Source organism: Rattus rattus, chromosome 10 (assembly GCF_011064425.1).
Source record: "Rattus rattus isolate New Zealand chromosome 10, Rrattus_CSIRO_v1, whole genome shotgun sequence".
Classification (NCBI taxonomy): domain Eukaryota; kingdom Metazoa; phylum Chordata; class Mammalia; order Rodentia; family Muridae; genus Rattus; species Rattus rattus.
In genome coordinates, this window is record NC_046163.1 from 26,018,126 (window position 1) to 26,039,372 (window position 21,247).

The following is a 21,247-nucleotide window of genomic DNA, read 5'->3' on the forward strand; positions in this document are numbered from 1 at the left end:
GTTATTGCTATTAGATATTTTTAGTTACAAATTATTGCTAAATAGCTCTTTTATCAAAGCAGCTTAAGATTAAAATAAAATGTGGGGAGATGCAGCTAGATGAGTAAATTAAGACTATCAAATTCCCATTTCGAGGAAAAAGAAACACAAGCAATTATACAGTAGTCTACCCACTATTATGAATTTTGGTTATGTTATGAAAAGTTCTTCTGGCTAAAATTTTTGCACCAAAACTTTCTATTCACGACAATGTGAACTCTTTATAGTCATTTAAAAAAATAGATGAGAAAGAAAACCAAATTCAGGTAGAATATGTTGTGCTTAATACATAGGCATTATGCACTATCTGCATCCTGGCATAGAATTATTTGTAGGATTACACAGTGTGGGCATTAGCTGGGAATATATGTCTCTTATTTTATTCTTGGATGGTTATAATATAATGTTAGTTTCAAAGTTTGTGAATATTCTATATTGTTTAGTTACTGTGTTCATAAGAACTGTATACATTTATATATGGCTAAGACACTGTATATACGTGTATCTTTTAAATCCTCAAAAAGGAATGTAATTATAATTTTCCCAGTGATAAAGACAAAGGTTTAAGTAAATATGAAAAATATATTTCTGTACTAAAAATTTCCCTTCTTATTCTATCATAAACATTGACCTATCTGCTATTATCTTTCTATATACACATGCTTGATCGTGTACAGATTGTGTATTACTGTGTTTTCTGAGTAATTATTTTATTCCACATTTATAGATTATTTACATATTATCTGAATAATTTGACTTCAAATGCGTTTCTCAAAACAGCTAAAATAGCTAGGTGTAGTGGTACACACACTAAAGAAACAAGAGACAGAGACAGACAGATAGAGCTGGAGGCCAGTCTGTTCTACATAGATTTTTGTCTCGAAAACAAAACAAACAAAAGCAGATCCCCTGAAGTAATTATGAGAGCTGGTTATGGCTCAATCAGCTGAATTGTATTCACTCTCAAAACTAACTAACAAACAAACAAACTAACTAACTAACTAACCAGCCAACTAACTAACTAACAGCTTAAGCCAGGAATGTCAGCATGCACATATAAAAACCCAGCACTCTTATGAAGAGAAGAAAGACAGAGAAGGGAAATCCAAAAAAACCCCAGGCAAGTATTACCCGCATTTGTACAGAATAGCCTACCTTAAACAAAGTGGAAGGCAAGAAGAACACATATTTGCAGTTGTCTTCAATGTTCACACATGCACGTGGCTCATGTATATGTGTATTCAGACACATTAATGCCACACACACATACACACTATATCTATCTACATCTAGCATATATCTATATCTATATCTATGTACCTATATATTTATGTTTATATATAACAAATATATAAAATAAATTTAAAATAAAATATCAACTATACCTATTGTCAAAACTTATGCACTCATTTATCTGCTTCATTTAATATAAATTTTATATAATTTTATATAATAATAAACAGATATAATTTTTGTTGTATAGAATTTTTGCTAATACATTAGCAGAAAAATAAATATTTACTCAAGTTTATTATTACTTAAGACATTTAATGAATAATCCACTGGATGGCATTGTTATGACATGGCCTGTAATTTACTTAATAATTTTACTGTCTATTGAAGTAGAAATTTAGATACAAAGTATAAAAAATATATAGCCCCGAAACAGAAGTTAACTGATTTTCTTCTTATTCAATTCTGCTATCCTTTAATTTAAAAACATTTTAAGAGGCTATCTAAGATAAGAAAAGTTTGCCAGCTCAGCACCTTGGCTGATGTGTTCTCTTGCAGGGTAACTAATTGCTTGTGTTTTCTGTCTAGGTGTTGAAGGAAAGCTGAGAGGATGAAGGCACTAAGTCCCCAGTGGAAGCATGATATGGCGGCGCAGAGCTGGTGCTGAATTGTCCTCTCTGATGGCTCTATGGGAGTGGATAGTACTGAGTCTTCATTGCTGGGTTTTAGCGGTTGCTGCTGTCTCTGACCAGCATGCCACAAGCCCCTTCGACTGGCTCCTCTCTGATAAGGGACCCTTCCATCGCTCACAGGAGTACACAGATTTTGTGGACAGAAGCCGACAGGGATTTAGCACAAGATACAAGATATACAGGTATGAAGGGAAGGCAATTACATATACCACACTTGGAGGTTGTATGTAAATAAGGGCTGTTCCAATGGAAAGTTACAGAAGGGTCACCGATGAGTATTGTCCATAGTGATGCTTTCTTACCATTTAAAGTTGTTCTTTTAGGTGTGAAAAATTATTAGAAAAAAATGGGTATCTGGATGTGTAACTCTTTCAAATTCGAATATACAAGCCAGTTTTCTTGCAAGCTACTTCTTATTATATAGCCTGTGCTTTTTAAATTACTTAAAAAAAACTTTTATTAGTTTATGGCACATTTCTTCAGCATAAACGGGAATCAAATCTTGTACTTGTCACTGAGAAATTTTGTCAATTTATCCTTGTTTACAAGAAAGTAATAGTATAGTCTTAAACTTGAAGAAAAAGCAAAAGTATTAATATAAAAGATCACCAGACAGATGGATATGATAGCAAACAAAACAAAAAGGTCTCAAATGTGTTCGCTAACATTTACCATTTTTTTTAAAATCTGAAGTCTAAGTATGCTTAGACAAAAGAAAGTCATATATTGAAATAAGCAGGAGCTTTTTATTCCCACACAGCCCAGAGATTCCTTTGAACAGATGATGTACTAGCGGTCACGTTAGTGAATTATGTCATATCCTTATTTGCCATTAAAAATGTGTATGGCAATTATCGCTTTGGATTGTTTCTTTGAGGAAGACTTGGTAACTCCCAATTCTTTGCATTTATGAAGAATAAAATTTAGCTTATCATGTTTTCTGTCTGTGACTACCCAGATAATGTTCTATAAATATTTTATTTTATGCAGTATGTGCACCAGAGGGCAGTATGTTTCAGGTCTGCACATAGTCTTTTATATAGAATTAAGAAAAATTTATAAACCTTATTTGCAGATCATAGTTGCAGAAGATACAGAGTACACACGAGTTCCATTTATTTTTTTAATTTTCCCTTAAAAAATTACCTTAGATCACAGAAAGTACTAGCATGTCTAAAAACAGGAAAAAAGCCTTATTCTGAACCTTTAAAGAAAGTGACATGTATTAAAACCCTTCTGTCTAAATTTATCAGACCAGAAAGGGCATGGGATTTCTGGATACGCATTTTTTTTAATATTTTCTGGTTTAAGAAGCTCCCCTTAAGAAACTCTGTTGGATATTAAGATTGTGAATGTGTAACATTTGAGCAATACAAGATTTTTGACAGACAGGCAGACTGACAAAGGAGCATTGGCCTGTGTTGTACTGGGGTTTCTCTCTGGAAATCTAAGGTATCTTATGTGTTTGTTTTGGTGCCTTGGCCTCTTGGCTAATCATGTGTGAATTGCAGACTCTTTCTACATGTTTCTTAAGGTTTTGAGTTGACTCAAAATCATTATTTGGGTCATGACATTTAAAAACATAAAAGAAAGAAAACTTTTGGAGTGTCTCTGCAAGGCTCATCTACTGCTTGGTCTTTGCGAAATTTAAAATGATTTTTGGTTTGTCTTCCTCATATTTTTTTTTTTGTGTGTGTGTCTTAAATAGCATGTTTAGATGATAAGTAGATGTAAAAACATGAAGGTTTAAAATCCACCTGTTTCTGAGCTGGGTTACAGTGTTTTAAATGCCTTTGTTCTTTTCTAATGATGCAATTGTCATTGATAATTGCCTTGAAGTAAAAAATACAACCCTTTCACTGGAGATTTTCAGTGTTGGTGAGAAGAGGTACTTAATTGGTCAAACAGTATTTCTTTATGTAGAAAGGTTGCCCTATATGCAAACATTTATTTAGAAGAAATTCTTGAAAGAGTAGACAATCATAGAATTAGGTACTAGAATAACTTTATAGAGGTTGTCCTTATTTTTGTCTTTTATTTTTCTTAAAAGTCAGTTTTAGAGGTTGGGCAGTGGGGCGCATGCCTTTATTCCAGAACTCAGAAGGCAGAGGGGGAGGCAAATCTTAGCGTTCAAGGCTAGTCAGGGTCTACAGAGCAAGCACCAGGACTACACAGAGAAACCGTGTCTTGAAAAAAAAATGTTACAGTGACTTTTTAAATTTTCGCATATATTTTCCATAAATACTGATATGGAAATTATAGATATTAACAACACAGATGGAAAATTAATATATTCCACATTAGCTACTTGGCTTATCATTTTAAAGACCATATGATTTTCTAAAGTAATCAGCCATATCTGCTATTGCTGATGACTGCCATAAAATCCTTCATGTGGCATGTTATATTGCCAAATCTTCTGGAAGGCATTAGCTCTGCATTTAGAACGTATTAAGCATGTTAACATAATTAGGTCAAGTTTCTTTCAGTTGTCTTCCCTCATTTCAGCTCCTTTTCTGGAAGCATATCTTTTCTTTCACTTCAAATACTAGAGCAAGATGAGATTATTAAAGATCACTGGTTTCACATACCCCAAAACAATATTAAAATGTTTTCTCTCATTTCAAAAAGGCATAGTTATTTTTCATAAAAAAAGGGCCTCAGTCTACATTTATTTTAAAACCAGTCAATGTAAAGATCTATTAAATTTTAGTTCTGGAAATTATGGGAGCAGTGTCTCACTGCAGACATGTAGCTCTCTCTTTGTTGTAGAACTCCCTTGGCTGTGTAGTAACAATGCAAACAACTTCCTTCTGCCATGTTAGGAATAAAACTTTACAAGTGTAAAGTGGTAGATATTTGTATTACAACTGCTCACTGTATAATATTAACTGCAAAATCTTTGTTATCTATTATTACACTTTACTTCAATGGTTTGCCAGTTTCTTTGTTTACTAACTTGGACATGTCTGAAAGGAAAAGGACGTGCATGAGAACTGATACTGAAGATTCTATGCGCAACTCCAAAAGTCCTTCATGGCTTAGAATATAGAAAGATATAGAATATTAATATGGAAACGTCTGTTCTTTGGTTGTAAGTTAAAAATAGAGTTTTAAACCATCTTTCACGCTTACATATGGTTTGAAGTAAGAACATACAGAATTAAAAGGTAAAGTAAGAGTCTTTGGGCTGTCGGCTCCAGTGGACCAAGAATCAATTCCAAGCATTTACATGGTGGCTCACAATCAACCATAGTTCTAGTTCAAAAGAATCCAATACCATTTATGACCTCTGCTGGCATGACATTAGCATGTGATATGTAGGCACAGCTAGGCAGAGCACCCACAAAAATACACATAAATTAAAGTGAACTAATCTTAAAAATAATGAAAATAAGTAAAAAAACCAGTTACACTCTAGAAATGTTTGCCTGTAAAACATAAAGTAGAAATATAATTACTTGGTTTTTAATAGCAACTTAACTTCATAGTTATATGGTAAAGATCTCTAAGGCAGTGAGTCCAGGAGTATTTGCTACACCAGTGCATCAATTTAACAAGGTAAATTGATAAATCTCCATTAATCAATTTAACAGCTTATAAGAAGCTAAAATAAGGACTATTTTTATCAATAATGCCAGTCTGATGTCTCTTTTGAACCATTCCTGTGTGTTTCAAGCTCACATCCCTCAGAAATTTTGTTCCTATAATAGAAACATTACACAGAGTTAAAACTTCAAATATGGTTTTTAAAAGTTCTTTTGACTTTCCTTATCTGTTTCTTTAGTAAACCACCTGAAGAAATAAACTGTGATGGTATGTGGGTGATTTTCTTAGAATTCAAAATAAGTATAGATAAGCAATACTATTATAATTTTTATTTTTTGCTTTCTGAGAGGAATTGTTCAAAGAATGCTGTACATCTAACAGTAGAAAAAAAATTACTATCCATTCTGTGCTTTACTGTTTTTTGACCAAGCTTCCGGAATAAATTCTTAAAAGGAATATGACTAAATCTATTAATAAATACAAATAAATTGTATTTTTCTTGTATTTTTTTCTTGAAGTTTACATGCAAATAAAGCAATGATGCCTGCCCAAAACAGCCTCACCAAATCATATCACATAGATTAAAGAGTATAGATATAAGTACTGTCTATCTTGAATGTCCTTGCTTGTATGCTGTTTATATAAATACATATGTATATATAAATGTACATACATATATATCACACATATACATATATCATACTACACATTCATTTTTTTACACATATTTAGATAAAATAATTTAGAAGAAAAAAATCTTGCAGTGGTTAGCTCTATGGAAAGTATGTACACATACATGGCTACTTCATATATCACAGATTATGTAGCCAATGTGAAAGGGTGGGTGATTAATTTAACAAATAATTCTTTGTTAGAAGTAGGATTACATAAACGTAAGTCTAATATATTGTATTAATCTGTGCATAAATATATATTTTCTTTATAAAACAACATTCATTAAAACAACAAAAAATTCCAGATGAATAATTTGGATGTCTTTATAATGTTGGGAACTTAAGGATATCTTAGATCATGAGGCAATACACTCATATCTAGTTATCACTCAGGGACAATGACATTGACATGAATATAGCAAATATTAATCGCAGGTTGTGCTTTATGAGAAAATTTTAAGTGAAGGAAATACAATACATTTATACATAATATGATTAAACAAAAACTAGCCGCTTGTTAGGAACATTAAAATTGTTATTACTTATGCTGAAATGAGAAAATCTAAGATAATGATAAAAACATGAAGTCATTGTTTTTAATAGCTAAGAAGTACTCCATTGTGTAGATGTACCACCTTTTCTGTATCCATTACTATGTTGAAGGCCATCTGGGTTCTTTTCAGCTTCTGCCTATTATAAATAAGGCTGCTATGACAATAGTGGAGAGTGTGTCCTTGTTATATTTCGGGGCATCTTTTGGGTATATGCTCGGAAGTGGTATAGCTGGGTCCTCAGGTAGTTTGAATTTAATCATTCCACTCGTTTACATCTCGAATGATATCCCCCTTTGCAGTTACTCCTCAATAAACCCCTATCCCACATCTGCCCTCTCCTCCTTACCCTTTGCCTCTCTGAGGGTGTTCTCTCACCCACCAACCTACTCCTGCTCCACCACTCCTGTCTTAACCATCTGGTCAAGAGTGGCAGACAGGAAGGCAAATCAAGTACACTAGTCAGTGTCATCATTGCCTTCAGGTGCCTACATGCTCAGAAAAACTGTCAGGTGCTGCTTAAGAAGGGACACAGTCTTCCCTTGTCTGTGGACCGAATTTGTGATGTAGTCACACTGCAATGACTTCTTCATCATATACATAGGAAAATGATATTCACATCAATAAAAAGACACATGAATCTGATAATTATACCATATGCAATATTGTGAAATATGTTATTTGTAAAGAAATTTATTTATATTTTAATTGATTTTTGTCATGTTCCTTTACATGTTAAATCTGGAAAGCCTAGGAGGAAACACATGAGTAGTGATATTGAGCATTATTTCTCAGTGAGATGGAGATATGGGTCTATGGATAAGGTCCTTGCTTTATAGACAGTAAGAACTCTGTTCTAATGCTCAACATCCGGGGAAATCCAGATATGGCATTGTATTTTCAAATCCTCAGTAAGAGACCCTATCTCAAAAAATAAACAGGAGATTGATAGAAGAAAGTAAATTATGTCAAATTCTGGACAGTGCATGTTGACAGGCTTCATGTGTAAGCACATCCTTCTACATGCATCTAAACACAAAATACACCAAATAATATACAAATACACATGTGCACAGACACATACACACATAAAGTGTCTCCATTTATATCTTAGCAACATGTAGGTTGTGACAAAATTCACTTTATGAAACCTAATGCAGAAAAATAAAATCAGGCAATAACATAGTTGTATTTGTAGTCTACAAATATTTGGGTGGATACCCTAGTTACTGAAGGAAGTAAGAAAAAAATCTTTTACCATGGCCAGCAAAGGAATCTTAAAACCCAGTGGTAGGGTACATTTGTTTATATTCATTATATATAAACCCAGATGTTCCTTAACTATTAAACACACTTAGAAGTATAGCATTGCATTTTAAAGTTTTCAAAATGTTACTCTAAAGATGAGTAGTTATCAATATACAAAAATTAATTTTAAGAAAATCAGTTAGTTGCTCTGAATTTGGAAAGTTCTAGAATACTTGGCATCAAATAACATTTAATTTCAGTAATAATGGAAATTCAAAAATCTTTGAAAGCTTAGTAAAATAACTAAAACTAATCCATAAAAGTTAAGACATCAAACAATTTTTGAGTAATAGTGACGTTACTGTACTTGTACAAAAAAGAAAAATGAGCCCTAGTGAAGTTAATTTCCCAAAGAGTTTCCAATAACTGTAAATGGAATTATAAGACTCTATCAAGATTATGATAATAAATAATTATAATAATACAAATAATTACAATAAAGATGATCTGTTCCTGATTTAACATTAACTCTTTGTGAATGTAATCAAGTTTTATTTCAAATCAGGGACTTCTATAAAACACCTTCGAAGTCTTTTAGAAGAGGAAAATCTATTTTTGCATTGTGTGGTTGTTTTCTTTCACATGTGGTGGCACTAAGTGCACGATAAAATGATACTGAATCCCATGTCACAAATCATTCCCTGATGGCATGTACCCATAGGGCTTTCTTATTCTTGGATATCACTGCCACTTAAGCAATCTGCTAACTCGTATCAATCAGAATGCAGAAACTGATTTTATCTTCATCTTTCTCTTTGTACTTCCATTCCTTGAGCAAGCCAATAATTTTCCTATCAGAGACATCAAGTTTACATTTATATCTGCCTGACTTAAAACACAAAGCTCATCTCAGCGAAATATCCTTTGTCATAATGATAAGCACGTTTTAGATTTTTTTCCTACCCTTTGGGATTAATCAATTCTGTTAATCCAGATTGCTGAGATGATGGCTTCCCTGTTTTTTTCCTATTTTATTATACTTTTTTAACCACATCTGTGAATTAACTATGCAATTTCATATTCATATATATATTCAATGTTAAGATCAATATTTCTGTAATAAATGCATAATAGGAAGACATAAGACTGTGTAGATCAGTAATTTACCTCAAGTCAAATTCTGGGTGTAATGTCTGTACTTGCTTGTCTTTTACAAGTATTTTAAGTATTTTATAAATACTTCCTTCATAATAACATCAGAGTCTTATACACTTCCGTGTTTCTGTCTGTTTGCTATAAAACCTGTTACTTCTCTTGGTATCTCCAAGTCTTTTCTTTCTTATATATGGTTTTTCAGTGGTTTTCATATAATGAAAGCTATTGGTCTTAGTGGTTGATTTTCTGTAAATTATTTCATTAGTCTGCAGCACACCGCACACTGAAGTGATAAATTATGAACATTCTAGGCAGAGTTTTACCTATAAGTAAACACAATTGCTGAGCACATTTATACAGTGAATCTACCAGTAAGATTACATCATGTGATTGACCTCAAATTTTGTTATTTAATCTTAATTCAGAATTTGACTCTACCTAGAAATTCATACTGTCAACACGCATTGGAGGTGTTAGTATAATTTCATTTAAGAATAAATTCATTAATTCAAGACATTAAGGATTATAGGTGGATTTCTAAAGAGTATATTCTTAAATTTGAGTGTAAATTAACTTCATTATTATATTTAAGAATATGCTTTTTAGATAACTAGTTAAATTTTAAGGGTTTTTATTTTAAAATTGTATTCATATACTTTGCTATTGAGATGGAAAAGTGTAAAAAATATTGCCAGTTCATGTGGTTAATTTACACGTGGTTAGTACTCATGAACTGGGAAGGAACAATTGCAACTTTAGTATTAAGTAAATAAGTTGGTTATTTGGTGTGTCTGTTGCATGTCAACATTATCCCTGATTCTCACAGTCTATAGTTACTGTTTCTAAGTTAAATAGCCCAAGTCATCGCTGTTGTCTTTCATCATCACTAGTCTGGGTCTTTCAAGAAGGGGAGGGGGAAGGGTTAGGGGATGTTGGCCTGGAAACCGGAAAAGGGAATAACATTCGAAATGTAAATAAGAAATACTGGTTGGGGATTTAGCTCAGTGGTAGCAAGCGCAAGGCCCTGAGTTCGGTCCTCAGCTCTGGAAATAAAAAAAAAAAAAAAAAAAAAAAAAAGACAAAATAACAAGAAATACTCAAGTTAATAAAAAAAAAAGATACTAATCTTTATATTTTGAAATGGGTAATACTCCAGAACTTACTGAATTTTGTTAGTCTGCACACACTCTTCTTGTATGTTCACTTTCTTTTCCACATTTTTGAAAATAGTTTTTTTTTTTTTTTGTTCCTTTAAAAGCAATTGCAAGAGCAGGAAGAATAGCTAGGCCAAAGATTTGCATGTCCTTTCTCCAGCTGAGATTTCCCTGGCTGCTCACTTAAATAGATATTAACAGCTCACTAATTAAACTACCTCTTCTGTCAGCCTGAAATTAGCAACAGCTTAAAAAAAATAGCAAAGGCTCCACTTTCCTGAGTCTGTTGTGCTGTCTTATCTTAAAGACACACACAGCTATTATCGAAAAACAAGCTAGAAAATTAGACTTAAATAAACACACTCGATTACAAAATGCAATCATTCAAAGACTGACTGCAACATGTAAAGTGATGTTTTGATGTAATACTAAATTCAACAGTAAAAGGGGATTTTTTTGTTTCCTTTCAATTTTGAACACAGAATATTTATTATAAGAAATTAATTTTTATTAGATATGACCTCTTGTCAATATTTTCTGAATCTTTTCTTTGCTTTTATCATATAATTCATTGAAATTTATTTTATTTTTATTAATTGATATTGTGCATAAAATGCTATGTATTTATTTTGGGCATATCTCCCTTATAATAAAAAAGCAGAGGTAACTGTCAATAGATCATAGAGCTAGCTTTATAGAAGTGTTCATCGTTGACAGTGCTTCATCCCTGTGTGCTTTCTTCCCCAGCTAGCACACATGCTAGGAACTAAGGAAACTCCCTATAATTACTTCCTGTGGCTTTGCATTCAAGCCAAATCGATCCGTTTATCTTTTTGACAGAATCAAATTCATATTACTGACATCCAAGAAAATTTCACTCTTTGTGAAAGGTGAAGGTTCAAAACTGTGAAGTAGGAAAAACTTAAGACTTTAACCATAGGTCCAATACCAAATTATTTTGAGCTTTGCTTGACATGGAAACGAATTTTGTGAAATATCAAGCTTAATAGATTGACCTGATTTCTCTAGTTTATTTCTAATGCAACTTGTACCAAGTAAACTCATAACTGCTTCTAAAATTAGAACTATAAAACACATGAATAAAAATGATTAAATCTATTGAATGGCAAAATTAGTTTTAGTGAAGTTAATAGTGTTATTTTCATTGCAAATTGTACAGTAATCAGACCGCGAACACACAAATAGGTCAGATTTTTCGTAGTGTGTTTTATGTGAACTTTTTCTTCTAATAAAAGACTTCTTGGGAAGAAACCTTGGACATTACACACCAAGTAATAAGAATCAATGGGAGCAAATGAAAGAACCTTATTTATGTATGTCATAGTTTTGTCAAGTCCAGACTTTCACACACAAGTATTTGATGTTTAAAATTTGAGGAGTGTAGACATGCATAGCCATACACGTAATAAAGTGGTAGTGTCTTAGACTCAGGTGTTTCCTCGTGACTGATGAGTTCCCTTGGAGACTTGTAGAATCACTCTCTCATTCATCCTACACCCAGCTTATCCACAGACCTGCTTTACTTTACTATATTCTATTTTGAGTTTGTAAAGCTCTCCTACTAAAGTAATCTTACCGAATATACTTTCTCTTTATCCTGTCTTCTTTTCCTCATAAATTTAAACTAGTATTCCTTCCTGTTATATATTCAATGACTTGTTAGTTTTTAATTCTGACTAGCATTTTATTACAGTTTTATTCACTCATGAATTCATAAAACTTGATTTGAGATGTCCACTCCTCCCTTACTGCTACCGTGTTACTCATGCACTCAACTCAAAACACTAGTGATAAAGAGATTCTATGGTAACAATAAATTCTATTCAGTGCAATGCAAAACAAAATAAAAAAAAATCCCTGCCAGATTTCTTTTTCGTGACAGAGGGACAAGAGATTACAGGGGTTACAAGGAAGCTGAAGTCACGGCTGGTCTTGCACTTGGAATCTGATAATTGTATACCTGAGATGGTGATGGTGTTCTTGGCACTTTATTTATTCTTGTTTTCATTATGCTAAAATCTGGCAGTGTTTAACTTACATTACGTCTTCAGGAGAAACCTTTCTTCATTCTTACTGGGGCCCTTCTCCTTCACTGTACACAATGCTCTCCTCATATACTCAAGTGTATTAGCCTCATGTGTACCTTGAGCAGAACTGATGCTCACATACTGGTTAAAATGTACAAAATCTCATTTAGGTCAACATATCTATATATGGTCCACGTGAAAGTCATCTCAGTGGTTTTAATATTAAGGATTTAATGGTAAATAAAATAAAGACGTAATTTTAAAAAATATTGAGTGGTTAAGTGTATGTATGTGTTCCATAAGAATATAGGACCCTTTGAAAGTCGGAAGAGTGTATTTGATCCCCTGGACTTAAAGCTATGAGTAGTTGTAAACCACTGTGTGGGTGCTTACTCTTCTTCCAAAGCAGTAAATGTTCTTAGTAACTGACCAATTTCTCCAGCTCCCTAAGAACTTTATATTTAAAAAAGACAGCAAGACAATTTCTTTAAAGAAAGGATGTATTTTGATACCAAAATATGAGTCTCTACTAAGTCAGTATCATTATCTTATTTTTTAACATTTATTTATTTATTATGTATATGTCATACACCTTTCTGCCTGCATGTATGCCTGCAGGCCAGAAGAGGGCACCAGACCGATTATAGATGATTGTGAGCCACCATGTGGTTGCTGGGAATTGAACTCAGGACCTCTGGAAGAGGCAGTGCTCTTAACCTCTGAGCCATCTCTCCAGTCCCGATCATTATCTTTTTGAAAAGCAATTAAGAGAATATTGGCTCAGGTGACATTGATGAGGAAGCATTTTGACTTAATTTACACTGACAGAGAAGAAAATAACAACAGAAAAATAAAAAGGAGACACTTTGAAAGGATCAGGTCATAATTAAATAACTGAAAAATGCTAAAATGATTTATGGATTGCTCTATCATATGAGCTCATAGTAAAAATAATTTTTTCATACTCTGGTTTCAAGCAACTGAAGACTATGCTTCAGTTACACAATGATCAGTTGGTAATTCTGTAATGATGCTTGAATTTGAGAAGGAAATATTAATTTGGATTCTCTCATTTTAGCATTTAAATGTACTATGAAAATAGCTAGATCTATATATACATAAAACATAATTTTAATATATATGTTATTATATTAAAATTATATATAAATAATATTTATTAGGTGTGTGTGTATTCACATGGTCCATGATCTTCATTTTAACATAACATAAATAAGCATATTATAAAACCTAAAAGGATAAATTTTAACAAAACTAATTTTCCAGTATTCAGCCTTGATCTATTTTGCTATCCAAGGTTCTATTAATATAAATGAAAAGATGACTTTGGTAGCCCATGTATTTTGAACATTTAAAGAGCATACCAACAAGACATTAAAATTTTGAGTTTGCACAAAGTAGAACTTCAGGCTAGTATGTATAAAGCTTTGTTACAAGAAAAGGTTTAATTAAAGGTTTAATACAAGAACTGTATTAAAACACATCAATCAGTAAACATACAAATACATAAACTACTTGAATATTTTCAAAGTTTATAAGTATTTGAGCCTTGATTTGTTTAATACTGACTTCTATATAAAGCACATAAAAATGAGTGCAAAACTGACCTTGTTGTCTTGGAAAGAAGTGTGGCCGATGCTTCCTTTCTCTTTCATAAGCAAACCCTAGGGATTCGGTAATGGTAAACATTGTTATTTGATGTTTAAGTTCCAAAGTCTTTTCTGGGATTACAAAATGACATTTATAGTGATATTAATGTTGCTGTAGGATCTCTGTGTACAATAATTTAATGCCTCATAAGACTGTGCTCTTGGTCAAGTATTCCCTGGAGGATTAAATAAAAAGTCTAAGGTATTTAGTTTATTTAATAAGCTATACCACAAAACCTTAAATATTTTCACTGTAATGTACCAATGTGAATGTCTTCTGAAGAAACCAATTTAAGTTACTTGGGAAGGTTATTTTCTTCTTTAAATAGTAGCATAAAAACATCACAACAAACATTAAAAAGCTACTTTCAAAGGCATTAATTTTCCTGAAGTCTCTAAACAGGCGTCAGGTTAAGTTTTGCCTTACAGGAAGGCTGGTATTATAAGAATTATGCTAACTTGTATTACTTACTTGATAATCTGCCAGTAGGCTGTAAGACTGTAGACAATCTGAGAACAAATGTAGTTCTCATCTGTTATTATGGTTCCAGGGTAGAGGATAAGGTCATGGACATAACATATGCTCAATAAACACTCAAAGAAGCTTCTAATTTTCCAGTAGGTGGCACTGTGCATCTAGGGTTCAGTCATCTCAACTCATCCTTGGTAATACCGTCTCAATCCACTAAATCTCAGGGTCTACTTTCCTTGTATGATTTCCTATTGAATAGACTGTAGGGTTCTCGATTTGAGTTTTTGCTGTTATTCCATTATGAAGGATGTGTTATTCAGATAATTTTACATAACATTAGAAAATTGTAGTACTGTAACTACTCATTAAATATTTTGAATTTCCTATTATCAATTTATGAGTTTATAAGGTTAACTATGGCAAATGAGAGCTGTTTTCAGATAATTTACCTTATCTCAGAAGGAATGTTGTTTTATATAAGGAAATCAGAGTATTTAGCATCTAAAGGAAAAGTCGTTATACACATAATAGTTCGTTATTTATAGAATTGTTTCTTTAATAATCAGTACAACTGTAGAAATGTATCCCTTTTCTTCTTTAGCACACAAATCTGAAATCAATAGATCAGTGTTGTGTTTTTCTCATTCCATGAAACCTTAATCATCATTTGTTTAAACAAAATAGGAAAATAAAGGCCCTAATATGTATACAAAATTTAAAAGTTACCTTGTAAAAGAGCGTAGAAAACTAACTTCAGAGAAAGTTATAAGGAGTGCTCGCTTCGGCAGCACATATACTAAACTTGGAAAGATACAGAGAAGATTAGCATGCCCCTTGCGCAAGTATGACACGCAAATTCGTGAAGCGTTCTATTTTTTTTTTAAAGAATGTTATAAGGAGAAAATGCACAAATATTCTTTCCATCATTAAAGGGGAAAAATAAGTTCCAACTAGTTTAAAGGAAAAGTCAAACAAAAATACTGAAACTAAAAAAATAAATATATTATTAGTGTACTCTATTGTGATAAGGAAAATTTCCGTACCATAAAACATTTCCCACATTCTTTTTATTTAAATCACTGTATTCGTTTGCATTTCAAGTGATATCCCGCTTCCCAGTTACCCCTCCGGAAACCCCTATCCTGCCTTCCCTTCCCCTTTGCCTCTATGCTGTTGCTTCTCCATCCACCCTCTCACTCCTGCCTCACCTACCCTACAGCCATAAACCTCCACAGGACCAAGGGCCTCCCGTCCTGTTGATGTCAGATAAGGCCATCCTCTGATACAAATGTATCTAGAGCCATGGATCCCTCCACGTATATTTTTGGTTTGTGGTTCAGTCTCTGGGAGCTCTGGGCAGTCCAGTTAGGCCTTCCTATGGTGTTGCAACCCTTTCAGCTCCTTCAGTCCTTCCCCTAACTCTTCTATTAGGGTCCCAGGCTCAAACTAAGGGTTGCCAGTAAGTATCAGCATCAGTATTAGTCAGGGTCTCATGAAGTAGCTACACCAGGCTCCTGTCAACAAGTGCTTCTTGGCACCAACAATAGTGTCACGGTTTGGTGTCTGCAGACCCTCTCCTACATTCTTAAGCACTGTCTAAAACTACAGGAATGTATAACTTCTCAAATGCTGTGGAAGGAATATGACCTTCAATGTCCTTAAATGATTAGATAAATTGTTTTAGAGACCCAGGAAAGTAGCCGCCATCTCTTTAAATGTCCAAGTTAAATTAATGCTTTCTTCTAAAATACGTGGGGATAGTATTAAAAGTTTATAATCTGCCTATCTGATTCACTTTTTAAAAGCATTATTACTCTCTGGAAATTATTGACTTGGAAGAAGGAGAGAGAAGAAAATAGAACAGTAGAGTTGCTATTTCTAACAATATATACAGAGTTTATGAAAGCTGACAATGATAGATTTGTAGTAGTTTATGCCAACTGAAAAGTGTAGCTTAGAGTAAACTTAATCTTCTTGACCATTTTAACTCTACCAGAACATGATCCATCAGTTTTAGCTATTAAAAAGCATTCCAGTTAGAACTGGAAAGATGACTCAATGGTTAAAAGAATGTCCTTTTATTCCATGGAGGCACAATTTGGTTTTCGATACTGGTTAGGTAGCTTGCGACTACTGCAACTCATTCTTCAGTGTTTCCATGGCTCTGGCCTCCTTGTGCAGCTGCATCAATGTACACACACTCTCACACAGACACAGCTACATAACACAATTAAAAATACAAAATAAAGATTATTGATCAATTAACGTAAGAATTGTCTTTTGCACCCTAAGCATATGATTTAATGAACCCTTTGTTGGAATTTCTTGAAGTGAGGTCATTCTGCCTGTCTGCCTGGCAGTTTCAGGCATTTCTAAAAGATGGATTAAACTGGACTTCAGCTGAGGAACCCTAAAAGAGATTAACACTCTCATCCTGTGGAGATGCAAACGTTAATTCAATCCCACCTGCTACAGTGGGCAGTATAACTGCAGCTAAGGCAGATAATTCTTATTTCAGGAATGTAAGGCTGTGGCACAGGCTTTTCCACAGTAAAGTTGTAGACTCTGAGACCAGCATAGGGCTCTTCAAGTTGTGTGTTTGTAACAAATGGAAGCAAAGTCTCAATAATTAAAAGGGCCTATTGGTTTGTGTGAATGCAGATCATGGGGCTTTAGCAATTCGGAAGAACCCAGAATGAGAGTAGCAAAATTTTCAATTGGTTTGTCAGATGCACATTGTGGTTCGTAGAGTATGTTATTTTGGAAATAGACAGCAACTAGAAATTTTATGATTTTCACTTGCAATAAAATACTGTGATCTCTGCTTTTTAGATGAGAACTAAGCTCAGTGAGTCATAATATGACTTATGAATGAGACTAGAAATAAAATGACATCACAGGTTCTATTTGTTTCTTTACAATGCTTTGTGACTTACAAACTTGCCTTTTGTAGTTTTTATTTTAGAATGTAGCAATACTAATGTTTTTCTGTGCATATTTGAATGTGCTTTACCACTGTGTTCTCTTCCATTTTCATTACTGTTCTCCCTAATTGGTATTTTTTTGGTAAAACTGAATTTTCACCAAGGTGCTTCTGTTCATGGCCAAATTGTATTATTTATTTTCAATTCTTGGATGAATATAGATACATATTTGGAAAAATTCTTGATACTGCATGTTTGCATCAATTTAATTTCTACTATTAGAACAAAGATGATACAGACAGGAACACTAAAAATACTGTAGTTTATTAAAGAGTTTTCAAAAATGCCTGTATTTATTTTATTTGCAGAGTTCTTTTTGGATAGAAAATGAATCAATTTTGTTCAGTTTAATAATCTATTAAAGTAATTATCATAAAATAACATTCAGAAATGTAATTTCTCTATAAACAGTTACCTTTAAAATTGGAATTAAATATTTGATTCCAAACTATACTTATAGAAAATCAATTATACTTTTGGAACCAGTCAATTAAGCAATACTCATTGTTTCAGTCTATCTGTCAAGTTTAGGCAATAATTTCTCCTTTTTTCAGTGTTATCTCTATTTTATATAATATCCCAATCAAGAAATATAGTATACTTTCCAAAATGTCTCTACTAATAGTTAAAGCACAGCATTAATTCATAACTTTTTATCAGTTACTCACTTCTCATAGTTTGAAATAATTACCATGTTATCCAATGGTTCAATGAAATAGTACACGTCATAAATAATTTTGTAGACATACAGAAGTCATGTTAAATTTATTTTAATAGAATACATTTGAGTTGTTCACACCCCTGGCACCTCCATTTTTATAAATTATTCAGTAAGTTTGAACAAATGCAGTGTACAGATAGTCTCCAATGGAAAGGAAAACATTTGAATTCTTGTTTCAAAAACTATGGCACATTTTTTTTTGTCATACTTCAGCATTCTACACTAATAAAATGTGAAATGTCATTGTTGCTTTTGAATGTGATGGTTTTTAAATGTCACTAAAAATGTAAGTTGTCCCTATATAAAGCTTGAAAATGCAAAGCTTTGATAAAACTTTGATGAAAATAAGAGTATATAAGATACTCTAATGTGCTTTAGCATTACAGTTCTTACATGGTCATAATACCTGTATTTTCTCTCCCTTGAGAAGTGACCTTCTGACCTTTCTCTTCTGTCCTAAAGACACTCAGCCCTTACACAAATCTTCCCTCATTTCTAAGAAATGTAAGAACTGTTAGACTGTCAGTTTGGATGGAGGCCATTTCCCACTTAAATTTTTTGTCAGTTAAACTTAACATTGATGTGAGTCCTAGTTTCCCTAAATCCTGGTTTGGAAAGAAGTCAGCGTTCAACTGGGTTGGTATTTGGATCAGTTACCATATTGCCCCCCTTTCCTCACTGAGCCATGCCACACCACAAGTTACTTAAAGGAACTTCTACCAAAATGACTAATGAGTGTTATGACTTTTATTTTAATTAAATAATTAATTTAGCGGGAAGCTAGAACTTGTTCTGCTCCTGCCTCAGTGACTACTGGAATTACAGATATGTATGACTTCACCTGGCCTGACCGACTTTAGGAGTTTAAAATGCTTTCTTTCTGTAATTTACCTAACCTTGATAAAAGAGAACTTTGAAGTAAATATCTATGTCGAATAATAATGAACTTATTAATCATGAAGCAAAAGGGAAACGATCAGGCTCGAGTGAAGTCAGTTTTCATTAGAATTTTCCTAACACTCTAATCTATAGGATATTTTTTCAATGAGAAAAAAATACAGTTTCACTCAATAAGACTGTGGTAATTGATTCTGAAGATTATCATAAAGATCATGAAAACAAAAATGCCTAATATTTTTTAAAGACAGGTACACACAATTAATATTAATGTAGTTGATATAAAGTAAGTTTATGCCCTATGTTGAACCTCAAGAGACAAATGATTTGACTTAATTCTGCAAGTGATCTTTGTTGAAAATCCAGTGCATTCAATTTAGTTAACAATATGGAAGTAGCTGATCATGTGTTAATTAAAACTCTAAATTTTCATTGTTCCCTTGCTACTTTAGTAACTCAAAAGCTTGAACAAATTATTTAAACTCATTCATTATTTTCCCTGTCACCAGTTAGTGGACAGGATGGTATTATCTACCTTAGAGCTTTCTTGGGATGATTCATCAAAATAACATTTGTCAGAAAACACTTGAATGATGAAAAGCCATTACTTGTTGTAATTGTAAATTCAACTTGCCATCTTACATGATAAGTGCTGCTCTTTATAGTAAGGTTAGGTTTCCTTCTGAACTAACACTGCCATTGACCCTTTTACTCGTCTAATGCTTATTAGACTCTTCTACTTTCTTTTACCTTATTAGGGGACATCCCATTTTGGAAGAAACTGTTTAGATACAGGGTCTTGTTTCTAATCACAGTTATGATCCTCTTGAGATTCTGAACAAAGTCTTAAACTGTTCTAGCCTGATGTAGTAGCCAACAGTTCTAATTTCAGCATAATTTTATGAAGATTGCCAAGTCAAAGACCAGTCTGGGTTATATAGTTATTTCTAGGATGGGTAATTACAAAGCAAGATTCTGTCTCAAAACCACAAAACACAGTATCAAGATCTTTACCAATCCTACATCCGATAGAGGGCTAATATCCAATATATACAAAGACCTCAAGAAGTTAGACTCCAGAGAATGAAATAACCCTTTTAAAAAATGGGCTACAGAGCCAGACAAAGAATCAACTGAGGAATATCGAATGGCCAAGAAGTACGTAAAGAAATGTTCAACATCCTTAGTCCTCAGGGAAATGCAAATCAAAACAGCCCTGAGATTCCACCTCACACCAGGCAGAATGGCTAAGATCAAAAACTCAGGTGACAGGAGATGCCGGGGAGGATGTGGAGAAAGAGGAACACTCCTCCATTGTTGGTGGGATTGCAAGCTGGTACAACCACTCTGGAAATCTACTGGAGGTTCCTCAGAAAATTGGACATAGTACTATCTGAGGACTCAGATACACCTCTCCTGGGCATATACTAAAAAGATACTCCAACATATACCAAGTTCACATGCTCCACTATGTTCATAGCAGCCTTATTTATAATACCCAGAACTTGGAAATGACCTAGATGCCCTTCAATAGAGTAATTGTTACAGAAAATGTGGTACATCAACAGAATGGAGTGCGACTCAGCTATTAAAAAAATGACTTTGCAATCTACACAATGGAATATTACTCAGCTATCAAGAACAATGACTTTATGAAATTCGTAGGCAAATGGTTGTAACTGGAAAATATCATCCTGAGTGAGCTAACCCAATCACAGAAAGACATACATGGTATGTACTCATTGATAAGTGGCTATTAGTCCAAATGCTTGAATTACCCTAGATGCCTAGAACAAATGAAACTCAAGACGGATGATCAAAATGTGAATGCAGATCGCTCCTGAGAGACACATCCAGAATACAGCAAATACAGAGGCGTATGCCAGCAGGAAACCACTGAACTGAGAACAGGACCCCCGTTGAAGGAATCAGAGAAAGAACTGGAAGAGAGCTTGAAGGAGCTCGAGACCCCATATGTACAGCAATGCCAACCAACCAGAGCTTCCAGGGACTAAGCCACTACCCAAAGACTATACATGGACTGACCCTGGACTCTGACCTTGTAGGTAGCAATGAATATCCTAGTAAGAGCACCAGTGGAAGGGAAGCCCTGGGTCCTGCTAAGACTGAACCCCAGTGAACTAGACTGTTGGGGAGAGGGCA

At 33.5% G+C, this 21,247-nt stretch overlaps 1 protein-coding gene and 1 non-coding gene across 4 annotated transcripts in view; both read left to right on the top strand.

The window, feature by feature from the left end:
• Brinp3 (BMP/retinoic acid inducible neural specific 3) overlaps positions 1–21,247 on the top strand; it is a 400,303-nt gene that overhangs the window by 17,933 nt on the left and 361,123 nt on the right. For all 3 annotated transcript variants that reach the window (XM_032914782.1, XM_032914783.1, XM_032914784.1), the window contains exon 2: positions 1,861–2,146. In XM_032914782.1, the coding sequence (XP_032770673.1) occupies positions 1,911–2,146 (236 nt within the window). In that variant the 5' untranslated portion in view covers positions 1,861–1,910. The remainder of the gene's footprint in view (positions 1–1,860; positions 2,147–21,247) is intronic.
• Positions 15,255–15,361, top strand: LOC116911877. The gene has a single exon (XR_004389391.1). It is a non-coding gene; the product is annotated as a U6 spliceosomal RNA (small nuclear RNA).